We start from the raw sequence: 13,038 nt of genomic DNA, 5'->3' as shown, positions 1-13,038 counted from the left end.
CGCAGTATTTACATTTCAAGGGAAATGAACCTACTTATTGCTTGCTTATAGTTGTCTCTGCATATTAAGCTGGGATCAGATCAAGTATCACCTTCAACTAATGACCATATACAATGTCTGTTACCGGGAAAACAATGAATGTCTGAGGAGCCAGGATCATCTTCGAACATAAATGTCTTTAAATACACTTTTGAACAATTTAATATGTTGTTACTGAATAAAAATATTCATTTTCATTTATTAATATAACACACATACATTTTTTTAAACTTAAAATAAACAAGACAACCATTTTGTAAGATTTTTGTTTATTTATTGTTTCTTAGATAGAGTTCATAAGCTTATAACTGAAGACAGAAAAGTGTAAAGTTTATGATCTTATTAAATGATAGCTTATATACAAATTAGTAAAGAACAAAAAATAATTTCAAATTGGAACATTTGTGGTAATTAAATTTAGACATTTATAAGTTCTATATTCACATATTTGACTGAAAGTGTTCTGTATGTATTGTTATTGATCCCATTTAAAAAAAAAAGCATTTATAGTTCAAATAAAGTGCAACTTTAAGAATACCTCAAATTGTGATGTTATGGCCTGGTTTCATAAACCGGGCTTAGATTAAGCCAGGATTAGGCCTTAGTTCAATTAGAAGATTTAAGTAGCTTTTATAAACATGCCTTAGAAAAGAAAGAAAAATTACTGCTGTGCATCTTGGCATTTTAAGATATGTCAGTGCAAGTTGCATTCAGTTAAAACAGCTCAAACATGCATTTTGGTCTGGGACTAGGATTAAGCCTGGTCTGTAAATCCAGTGGTATGCATTTAGCACTGCAACATAGTGATTCTGATTATGCACTAATTTACTGAAGCCTTTGAACAGCATCAAGGTTAAATACAGTAGATGTTGCAAATGTAAAAAACAACAGAAACACTTTTGTATTTAAAGATACAAAAAAACAAATCCTCAAACTTTTTCAACAAACTCGAAAGAAAAAAATGATTAATTATTAAATTACTTTCTAAATGCTGATCAGATTTCTATATAAGCTTAAATTCGATATTGTTAATCCCTTTTTGTTCTTGTGCACATATGCTATTTTCTGATTAATAGACTTAATAAAAAGTAGCAAAGACACAAAAATAATAAAAAAAAAACTGTGCAGAAAAGACAATTTCACATTTTAGATAAGAAGGCCTCTGAAAAGCTGAAAAACAAAAGAAAAGCAAAAGATCTGCTGCTGTGTCAGAGACACCCATGTGTAATGCTTGTTCTTCATGGCTCGCAGATCAAAGTCTCCACCACAAACTTGTTTTCAAAATGGCGGATCTTGTGGCAGTTCAGGGCCTCACGCTTCTGCATACCTGCAGTGAAGCACATTCAGCTTTCAGACGTTTGAAAGTATGCAACAGCTATGATGTAAAACCTCAAACACTTTATCTTACATGTATGTGGTTTACGGTAAGCAAATGCACTTATTTATGCAGTGAACATAAGAGGAAATACTGTATTTGTGCTTAAAACTTGAGAAGTTTATGGAAAGACGTAATCACTGTTTACTGTAAACACAGTGTTATCAAAGGGTTTGTTTGTGTGCACTTACCCAGTATGGTTTCTCTGCGCTGCAGTCTGTACGTGTCTTTGTCATTGCACAGGTTATTGATGTAATAGCCCAGGTCACTGGTGCTGTCCAGCTTCTCTGTCACCATCATCTCTTCATGCACCAGATACGACTGAGGAAGATACATTCCTGCCTGCAAAAAACACACAGAAAACGTAAATCTAAAGCCTGGGTTGACATCAAAGAACTAGGGGCGACGAAAGCTGACTGTGTTGTCACCTCTCGTTGGCCAAAAAGCTGCACTCGAACACAAAAAAGTACTACTGTCAAATAGCATGTGCATTCTGCGCCTGCGTGTATGGAAATAACTGCCTATATCAGTCTATTTTCATCATTCAAAAAGGGAAACCGGACTGTAGATAAACAAAGCAGCTATTTACATTGCAATACTGAGCCGCCGTTCTGACATAGAACCTGGAAGCGCTGAATGTAAACAGCGTAGAAGAATGACGGGAGAGAAGAAATTGTTGAATAAAGTCGTTATTTTTGTTTTGTTTTTGCGCACCAAAAGTATTCTCGTCGCTTCATAACATTAAGGTTGAACCATTGTAGTCACGTTGACTATTTTAACAATGTCTTAACTACTTTATGGACCTTGAATGTGGTAATTCCATTGCTTTCTATGGGTAATGAAAAAAAAAAACTCGGATTTCATCAAAAATAAATTCACAGCATCTCCTTGTTTACCTTGATGTTGACCAGGAACTCATGGAAATCTCGGGGTGGCATGACGACAGAGGTGTTCAGGGCGATGATGTAGCATTTGTTCAGAGTCAGGTCGAGATAAGCAGTCAGCCTCTGACAGCACAGAATGACAGATTTACTCACATGGAACCAGATAGATGCACTTAAGATTGACAACATTATTTTAGTATAAGATGTAACCAAATATTCAAGATTGATGGGGACCAAAAGTAAAAATATAAGAAGTGGTCACTGAAAAATCCATATTAATTGTCCAATAATCTAAATATGTCAGACTCTCTTCTTTTGCAGCATTTTTAAGTTGTTTAGCATTGAAAACCCAACAACAATCCTTATGTATTTATGTAAGTAGTATTTGTAAGATTACAGTAAGTGTACATTTACACTAATGTTAAAAAGTTTGGGGTCTGTAAGATTTTTTTGTGCATTTATTTGATCAAAATACAGTAAAAACAGTAATATTACGAAATACTATTACAATTTAAAATGACTGTTTTTTATTTGAATATATTGTTTTAATATGTTATATATTCCTGTGATGGCAAAGCAAAATTTTCAGCATCATTACTCCAGTCTTCAGTGTCACATGACCCTTCAGAAATTAGTCTAATATGCTGATATGGTGCTCAAGAAACATTTCTTATAATTATCAATGTTGAAAACAGTTTTGTTGCTTAATATTTTTATGGAAACATTGATACATTTGTTTCCCAGGATTGATGAATAGATGAATAGAATGTTCAAAATTTTAAATAGAAGTCTTTTGTGACATTGTCTTTACTGTCACGTTTAATAAATTTAGTTCATCCTTTCTGATTAAAATTAATAATTTCTTAAAAAAAAAAAAAAAAAAAAATCTTACAGATCCAAACTTTTCCAAAAACAGTTTCTGTGGTCTGGGGATAATATATATAATAACAGTTTTTTGCAAAAAAAAAAAAAAAAAAGAAAAAAGAAAGGAAAAATACGAAAATGCAAGTTGCTACAAATGTTTGCATTAATTCACTGAAGGAACTGATGATATGTCTGTGGTGGTTATGGCTGAACACTGTGTGTGTGTATTTCTGCACCATGTTGAAGTCATGCAGGATGCCAGCTGGATCACTGTCCTTGAACTCAGGCACTGGTACTTTGATGAGCTCCACCTCATCGTCTTCATAAAAGATCACATTCTCTTCAATCAGCCTCAGCGGTGTTCCCACCTCCACCTCCACCTCCTCATTGAACTCATAGTCTTCCTCAAAGTACTTCATCCCACAGACAAACACCTCGTCATCCTGTGGGTTAGAAACACATATATAGCATGAACACAAGCATGTTTAGGTCTGCATTAACATTTCAAAGAATTGTTTGGTATACTCTTCCCTGCCACAAATAATGGCGATTGGTCACAAGATCACAAAATCCTGGAGGAAATAACATTGTTCATTTTGTTAATAAAAACTATGAGAAATGTTTGTCGACTAACTTTTTTCTGACTAAGATGAGATTATGGCGAGACGAGACCAACGTCATTAAATGATAAATGAGACTAACAACAAGCTATTTCATCGATGAGAAAAAGATAAGAGTAAAATGAAGTTTATGTTTTACCAATTTTTTTTTTTGTCTAATAAAAAGAGAAGACAAAATATTACTGATTGTTTTTAACAAGCGTCTACAAGCATTCATACTTGCAGTTGTCAGATGTCAAGTGTTTAAATCCCCCAATCAGAGCTTTTCTCTTAAAAGGGTACATTTTCTTCCCGGTGTTTTACTTAATCTTTGCAATCTGACAACCATACGCACACGCCCTCGCTACACTGTGCAAGTGCTGTCGATAATCTGATAACACAGACAAATAAGCTGAAGTTTAGCGACCACCATTTGAGATATTCTGCTCAAATGAAAGTGTCTGTGTTCCTTCATGAGCCATTTGCGTTTACTGTGACTAAATCTGCCATCAAACCTTCTCAGTGATAAACTGTAATAAATTCAAACATGGATCTCTGTTTTTTTTGTTGTTGTTGTTATGTAATTTGGAATGATTGAAATTACTATTAGTGATTTTGCTGTTTTAGATTTTGAAAAATGTTCTTCTTTTACCAGTTTTCATAATGTAGTGAGTGTGTTAATTTATATGATAGCCTATGATAAATTAGGAAACTAGATTTAGAGGTAAAATAAACTATGCGTATGAGTTGACATTCTCTTGATTGGTGCTTATAGGTGAAAGTGAAAATGAATTGTTACAAAAAATATATTTCTCAAATGACAACAATCGTTGCGATTATAATTTTAGGCAAAATAATTGTGATTATCAAATTAACCATTATGCAGCATGATGAAAGTTTGTTTGAAAGTTGAAAGTTTTGTTGAAAGTTTTCATTGACTAAAACTAGACTAAAAAAATCCCAGACGTTTAATCAACTAAACCTTGACTAAACAAAAACATGATAAGGTTGACTAAATATGATTAAAAAAAAGTACATTTGATACAGGATTAAAACTAAGACTAAATAAAAAAATAGCAGATGAAATTAACGCTACTGATGATATGTCTGTGGTGGTTATGGCTGAACACTGTGTGTGTGTATGTTTGCACCATGTTGTAGTCATGCAGGATGCCAGCTGGATCACTGTCTCTGAACTCAGGCACCGGTAGTCTGATGAGCTCCACCTCATCGTCTTCGAAAAAGCTCACATTATCAGGTTTCTTAGGGAAAAACAGCAAAGCTTGATACAGAATGAGCTTACAGGAACATGTCCTGCTGTCTGAACCATCCTGCCTTGTTTTGGAAGAAAACATGTGACTTTCTCTCAAGATGTGATGATTTCATGAAGTCATGTCTTTTCCTGAGTTAATATTAGTGACATGTTTCTTAGAAGAACAACATGAAATGTAAAATGGGCGGCTTGCATTGTTGCACAAACATGTTTATTCTCACTGCTATGAAGTCTGGGTTGTATCTTGCATACTTTTATTCATGATTGAGAATTGCTTCAAGAAACAGGCTTAGACTGATTATGATATAGGTGTAGAAACTAATCAAAATGAAGGTAAACAGTGACGCAAGATACAGGATGTTAGGCTATGTTTTTGATATCACCATGGTTACATCAATTATCTCACCTGTAACATATAGTACCTATACAGGTAGGCTCCTGCCACCACTACGCCAGAGAGCACGAGAGCCAATCCCAGACAGAAGCACCAGCACCACACCTTAGAGCGCTGACGCACCGACACCGCTGCCTCAGGATCCTACAGGACAAAATCATACAGGTTACATTATTACATTTACAACATGTAATAACTGTAGATACACAGACACTACCATTCAAAACTCCCCCCCTTTTTTTTCTTTTAGAAATTAATACTTTTATTCAGCAATAATGTATTAAATTGATCAGAAGTGACAGTCAAGACATTTATAATGTTACGAAAGAATCCTGAAAAAAATTTAATCACAGTTTTCACAAATATCAACCAGCAAGAAATTTGACATTTCTTAGCACCAAATCAGCATATTAGAATGATTTCTGATGGATCATGTGACATTTAAGACTGGAGTAACGGCTACTGAAAATTCAGCTTTGATATCACAGGAATATATTACATTTTAAAATATATTACAATAGAAAACAGTTATTTTAAATTGTATTAATAATATTTCACAAATATTACACAATCAAATAAATGCAGCCTTTGTAAGCATAATAAACCAAGCTTAAACCAAAAGAAAAGGATAATAGCGGTTTGTCAAGTTACAAAGAGTGATTTTCAAAGATCTAAAGGACAAAATATGAATATTATTTCGCTGGAGGTTCATTTTCCTTGTTTAAAAGTATCCTTGAGTTTAAGCACTATGTACTGTACAGAGCAAAAGGCAACAAGTCAGAACAGGGCTTGACCTTCCCCAGCCTGACCTGTACCCTAAACCTTCAGTCCAGACAGCAGATATCATCTGCCTTGAGAAACACAGCAAATGAACCCTAAAAAGTCTATGTAGAGCCGACTAAACAGAAATGATGACTAATGATAGTTCTGAGAAAAACAGAACAAAAAAAGAAGGGGGAATCACTCTGTTTCTGTATTGGTTTAAATGTGTTAAAACAGTTTGGTGTCAACTTCTGCAAAGTCACAAAGTGGAATAATCAGCAACATTTAATCTATACAACGCTTCCTCGCTCAAACAATAGCTGCAGAAAAAAGCTCACACGTAAATCAAAAGAGAAAGTATAATCGTTCTAAGTTTCTATTTGAATAGCAGAGGAGGAATACAAGTGACAAAACAAGAAAAGAGAGACACAGACAACATGTTGTATAATGCAGGAGTGAGATACTGCACCAATGAATCGTTTCATTGTGCTCTACTCATGTAATCCAAATAGTTTATCCTCATTCAATATCTTGTAGTGGAAAAGTAAAACCAGTTTTTAGACTTTTTACACATTCTCTCATTGACATAACCACACAGACTCTTTATTGAGTACATAGAGGAGGATGCTGGATGACCTTGACCAGGATTTAGAGTCTTTTTAAAGCTTCTAGAAACTTTGGCTTCAGATATTTCCTGATTCTAGAGTGAAATCAAATCAAATTGTTCTATATTAAATGCTTGTATTTTGCACTTTGGGTTCTTCTTTTGTATTTTTGGCTTGCAGCTCTGACTCCTTATGCAATATACTAATTATCATAAACATGTTTGAGAGTGCACACATTAAACATGCCTCAACACGTCTGTCTTTCACAACCCATGAAAAGTCTCCTGGTATCAAGTGTAAGGTATTTCCTTACACTTTTTGTGTGTAAGGAATGTATGTGTGCTGTGAAAAACACTGCTAAACTATGTCTGGAAGAATTACATTTGGAGAAATTCAACCATGTTTACTGCTTCCACACAAAACAAAACAAAAAAGTCTTGGGCTACCACAACAGAGACAGTTGAAGATGATTTTCAGTGTCAATACCAATTCATTAAATAGTGATATCAATACACATATTCTTTCCTTCTCTCTAATCGCAAATACAAGAAATATTTCTGGTTACGAAAATGATCCCTTTATCTGAATTCGACACTTGAGTGTTGCATATATTTGATGATGACAAAAATAAAGGTTCTTTATTGGCATTAACAATTCCATGAAGAACCTTTAACATTCATTGAACCATTGCAATAGATTCTTCTTTAGATTATTAAATGTTCTTCACACTAAAAAAAGATCTTTTGAGAACTGTTCATGGTTCTTCTATGGCAAGACTGCGAAAATCCCCTTTTGGAACCTTTATTTTTTAGAGTCTACTTCTGTAAATAAATATAATATAAATTACCATACTTTCATTTTATATACAAGTGTATATTTATCACATCCATGGTTATTTATATAAATATTAAGTTAATATTAATTTAATTAAAATAAATTATTATATTTGAAAGCACTAAACTAAGTGATAAATGTCTGTAGTCATGTTTATTTTGGGTAAATTTCCCTCTCCACTTCCTGTTAAGTGTTATCCTGTGCTATTCACAGTGCTTTGGAACTGAACATGTTCACTCCCTTCAGATTGTAATCTCACTTTAGATGGCAGAATAACATGTGAAGTCCACTTCACAGGGTACTTATTGTCAAATGAAACGCACCTGCTGTTTATCCATCTCAATTTTACATTTAATGTTTGTTTTTGTTTTTTTCTGGGTGTTCTCATTTTGAGGCACCCTGGCGCACTGGTCCATAGTCCATCCTTGATTGGATAATTTTATTTTAGCGGCCAGTCCAAATAAATCAATTTTAAATAGTTTGTATTTGTGAGGACATTTTCAGATATTTGGCCCTTACAGTACACACAAAGAAGACTTCAAATAACCCCCCTTGTACCTGACTTTACTTTCTATTTCTTTAAAAGATCATGTTTGTCAAAAGTATTTCTAAAGTTTTAAAATAAACAATGAAGAGCTGACAAAGACTTTGGGGGTTTCTATCAGCATTACAGTCCAAAAAGTGGTAATTGAGAGAACGAGGGAAAAAAAAACGTCACATTGGGGCTTGTGTACTTTCCCAAAGGTTAAAATTTAATATTATATTATTCAAAGAAATATATATATATATATATATATATATATATATATATATATATATATTATACTACTGCAGTTATTTTTGCCAGGGTTTGATTATACTTCTTTCGTCTTTGACACGCTTTGGGCCGTCAGCCATTTTATGACACTTTCACTTAACTGATCAAAGTCTGTTGAACAAACTTTAACAAAGAAACACACATTTACTTCTGCATTTGAGATACTCAATATACTTTTCTCAAGTTAATATAAGAAGAACGTGCACACATAACTAGACTTTTCGATTAAAATGATTAATTAAGACATATTGGACGTAATATTCCTAAAATGCGGTTACGCAATTCAATAGATTTGTTAATAAAGAAGATAACTACAGTACCTGTACATCCGGAATGAGAGTTTCCTTCTTTGGATCCTTTAGGGCGAGAGCCTTGTTAAAAGATACTTTAACCATACTGAAAAGTCTTTTTAAGTAGTTGTTTCCGTGAGAGCAAAAGAAAAGTGAGACGGTGCAAAATGAAAGCGTTTAGTTTCCTGATCAGCAGCAATGTTTGTGTGTGACGCACATGACAGATCACAACAGAGGCTCTCACTGCCTCTAGTGACAACTACTAGAACACCTGGAAATGAGACACAAATAATTGCTATAAGATTACTAGTACTTTTAGTTACTTTAAAAGTGGAATAGATAATGCAGTAATTGTAGTAACAACAACTTTTCCAAATTTTATTTAAAATTATTTTAGTTACTTTCTTTTTAATTATAAATTAAAAAGTGGAGGAGGGGGGCTTCGAATATTGTTGTGGACAGTGTGAGGCCTTATCAAAAAGGTTGAGAACCAATATAGGATACAACTGAATAATAATAATAATAATAATAATAATAATATCTATGTAAATATTCAAAATTCTCATCGAGCTATCAAAACGAATGTGGTTGGCTAATCTTCACCAGCGATGAGAAACGTAACAAGTACCAAATAACAACGCCGTCTATAAATTAGAGCTATAGCCATCATACTTGTAACCAGGTTTAGATGTTATTCGTCGTTTACTCTATTACCCCACAGTTTTACAAGAACTGTTTATGTGAACTTTACAGATAATATTTTATTGACGACGACGGTTTGTATATTTTGGTCCTTCTGCCAACAGGCGTCACTGTCTGACACATGCTATTGCGTTTCATTTCTCACGCATGCGCAAGTGAGGAGAAACAGTCATGGCGGCGGCGGAGAAGCCCACGAAGGAAAAGCTTTTATCCACTCTGGATGATATTGAAGTTTTATCCAGGTTTGTCTTTATATATTTTCCACATTTAGGTGAAGAATAACCATTTGTGTGTTGTTGTTTTTTTAGCTGGTACACAGCAGAATGATAATAAACTGCTAGTTCATTCATGAGATTTCCATTGATTTCGGCTAATAGTTGCTGAATTAGTTAATAATTGAATAAATAAAGTCATAGTGTCTTGTCCAGTTGAATCTACTGTTTTCACTCCTAATAATAAACTAATTATACACTACTACTGTACACACACAGCTCCTCTTTCGTTCTTTTACTTTCTTGTTTCTGTTGCAGAGAGCTGATAGAGATGCTAGCACTGGCCAGGACACAGAAACTGCCCCAGCCTGGAGAGGACACACAGGTGAGAGACACTGTTTACACACACACACACACACACACACACACAGACAGAGACAACACTGAAATCTCAAGAAGTAAATTCACTGATACTTAGAGGCTTTAAATTTGATCCTGTGATCCTGAAAAGTCATGCAATTACATACTGTACATAATTCCTTACATTTATATAGCGCTTTACATATGGAAGTGGGAATCTCCTCGACCACCGCCAAGCTATATAATTAGAGTCAGTATTAAATTGATGAATTACTATTATGCTTGCTTGACTATTAGATAACTATTAGGTGAAGTGCACGCAGTGACTGTATGCTGATGATTCTGTGAACAGATACTGGAGCTGTTAGTGCAGAGAGATAAAGAGTTCCAGGAGCTCATGCAGACGGCGATGGAGCAGGGCAGAGTTCACCAGGAGATGCAGATGCTGGAGAAGGAAGTTGAGAAGAGAGACAGTGATATCCAGCAGCTCCAGAAACAACTCAAAGAGGCTGAGCATATACTGGTGACTGACATGAGTCAATGCACATTTCTTTTCAGTAACATTCAATTGTTTCAGCACTCTGCAAACCAAAATACTTTATCACTTCATGAACATTTAAAACAATAATTTAGGTTTGCATTGTAATATTAACTAGTCTGAGTTTGGTGGTTGTATTAATAATAATAATAATAATAATAATAAGTTTAAATAGCATTTCAGTAAGTTGGCTTTCTCAAGCCAACTTAATAATATATATATATACTTTTTATTATTTCTTTTTTTATGGCTGTTTGCAGAAATAACATTTTAATTTCCAGCACTGAACACTGCTTTCTGTGTTGTTGTGCACTTGATTTGAGGTACTTTTAGAAAAATCTTTGGTCATTTGAAATTACAAAAATGACAAAGAACAATAAAATTGCATTTTGATTAAACTCACATTCTTTGTTAAACTGGAAATGATTTTTTTTTTAATTCATCATCAGGCCACTGCTGTCTATCAAGCCAAAGAGAAACTGAAGTCTATTGAAAAGGCCAGAAAAGGTATTGTTTTGTTACACAAAAGTTGCACTTGGTTAAAACTGCATTTCTGAGAGAAAAAAAAAAAACACAGATAAGTCACATCGGTGTATAAATCCCATTTTATTACACAAAGTGATAATAAAACAAAACTTTTACAAACATACAAAATACATAAACATGTATTTTAGTTCCTCTCACTCCACAAAAAACCCTTTCAATTTGATGGTATTTAGAAGAGAACAGGAATGAAAAAGATTATAAATAAATTATAGTGGTATTCATTATACGCAACATTTGTTATAAACGGCAAGCCTAAACAAATTTATTTAAAGCGAAACTGACACTACTGACGTTTAGGAAATAACATTAGAATATAAACATTAGATGATAAAAAATGTGACTTATATTCCAGAATATGCTGTATTTATCAGTAGAATTGATAAAGTCATAACACTGAGATGTTTTACTTGATATACCACAGTATCAAATATTTACTGTTTTAGTCTAAAATCAAATTTTCTCAATGTTTCTTCATTTTGGTTGTTCTGTTTGTTTTAACTAGGGAGTATCTCTTCAGAGGAGATCATCAAGTACGCTCACAGGATCAGTGCCAGTAATGCAGTGTGTGCTCCTCTGAACTGGCTTCCAGGTAAACAAACTAGTTCCTTCTGCATCATGTTCTTTCATTATTGTCTTTCATATCATTCCTATTTCACTTGATTTACATTTTCCACTGACTTGGCTTATGTTTGATTGTATTTGCAAGCTCATATGATGTGCGTGTGTGTGTGTAGGTGACCCTCGCAGGCCGTATCCTACTGATCTGGAGATGCGCAGTGGAATGTTGGGAAATATGAGCAACATGTCCACCAATGGAGTGAACGGACACCTGCCTGGAGACGCATTGGCTGCTGGGAGGTTACCAGGCAGGTTCACTCTTCTGTTCAGATGTTTGATTCATCTGTCCATGTTTTTTTTTCTCTTCTAGGTTGTCTTTATCATACAAATAATATGTGTGTAATTATGTAATTTTTTTTGCTAATATATATTTCTCTTTTTGCTTTTAGATGTACTAACCCCACAGTATCCTTGGCAGTCCACTGATGTTTCCATGGGGATTCTGCCTCCTCACCATGGCAACGATTTTGGCCTGGAGCCACCTGGTCATAACAAAGAAAATGAAGATGATGTTGAGGCCATGTCAACAGATTCCTCCAGCAGCAGCAGTGACTCAGACTGAGTGTGTGTGTGTGTGTGTGTGTGTGTGTGTGTGTGTGTGTGTGTGTGTGTGTGTGTGTGTGTGTGTGTGTGTGAGAGATATGTCCACAGTAACTTGAGTTTGTCCACCTGAACAGCCTGAAAGGAGAGTATGTTGTCTGCATCAGTTTATCTTGTCTCTGTGATTGTGGAGATCCGGATGGCAACATAAAATGCCTTGAAGGGGACCGAACCTACACAGGTCCTCTCTTCAGCAAAGCCTCATACAGCTGGATATGTTTTACCAATTTGCTTGTTTTTTCATACTCCAGATGCCTACAGTCATCATTTGTTTGCATAATTTCATTCCACTGGCCTCAAATGTCACCAGTGCGTTGTTTTCATTGTGTTCAGCGTGACACTCATTTTGCAAATTTGTAATCTAGTGAAGCGTTAATTTTTGGTTTACAGTTGGAATATAAATAGCATTGTAAATATCTCTGAACTTTCAGACTCTGTAAATAAAACTTTTTTTTTTTTAAAAGATTATGGTTTTATTTTTTTTTTTTTTCATTGACAATTTTGTGTATACAGAAGGACAGTGTACATTTTTTAAAATATTTTGTTTTGTTTTATCTCTGGAGCTGAGATAAGGTAATATAGCAATATGTCTGATTTAAATGACCCTTTGAGTCCAGTCTTCCTATAAATATAAATAAATAAATAAATATATATATATATATATATATATATATAGCAAGCAAAACAGTATTCCTCTAACATTATGATTAGTGTTTGTTCAAAGCT

At 34.2% G+C, this 13,038-nt stretch overlaps 2 protein-coding genes across 3 annotated transcripts; one reads left to right on the top strand and one right to left on the bottom strand.

Moving 5' to 3' along the window:
* Positions 1-291: 291 nt before the first annotated feature.
* Positions 292-9,002, bottom strand: itm2bb (integral membrane protein 2Bb). Of its 2 annotated transcripts, XM_051906428.1 has the most exons (7): positions 8,767-9,002; positions 5,441-5,572; positions 4,913-5,023; positions 3,399-3,605; positions 2,311-2,421; positions 1,606-1,756; positions 292-1,366 (listed from the first exon to the last, which is right to left on the bottom strand). In XM_051906428.1, exons 1-7 carry the CDS (start codon positions 8,839-8,841, stop codon positions 1,278-1,280), a joined length of 876 nt encoding a protein of 291 aa, XP_051762388.1. In that variant the 5' UTR covers positions 8,842-9,002; the 3' UTR covers positions 292-1,277. The 2 variants fall into 2 exon arrangements, with proteins under 2 accessions (XP_051762388.1, XP_051762389.1); XM_051906429.1 differs by lacking the exon at positions 4,913-5,023.
* A 522-nt stretch (positions 9,003-9,524) lies between these two features.
* On the top strand, positions 9,525-12,777 carry med4 (mediator complex subunit 4). Its single transcript, XM_051906434.1, has 7 exons — positions 9,525-9,680; positions 9,969-10,035; positions 10,363-10,533; positions 10,998-11,055; positions 11,597-11,683; positions 11,829-11,960; positions 12,102-12,777. Exons 1-7 carry the CDS (start codon positions 9,610-9,612, stop codon positions 12,272-12,274), a joined length of 759 nt encoding a protein of 252 aa, XP_051762394.1. The 5' UTR covers positions 9,525-9,609; the 3' UTR covers positions 12,275-12,777.
* Positions 12,778-13,038: the final 261 nt, after the last annotated feature.

The sequence above is a fragment of the Ctenopharyngodon idella genome, chromosome 9, assembly GCF_019924925.1.
Source record: "Ctenopharyngodon idella isolate HZGC_01 chromosome 9, HZGC01, whole genome shotgun sequence".
Taxonomy (NCBI): domain Eukaryota; kingdom Metazoa; phylum Chordata; class Actinopteri; order Cypriniformes; family Xenocyprididae; genus Ctenopharyngodon; species Ctenopharyngodon idella.
Note: the sequence above shows the minus strand (reverse complement) of the source record. Positions and strands in the feature narration are given on the sequence as shown.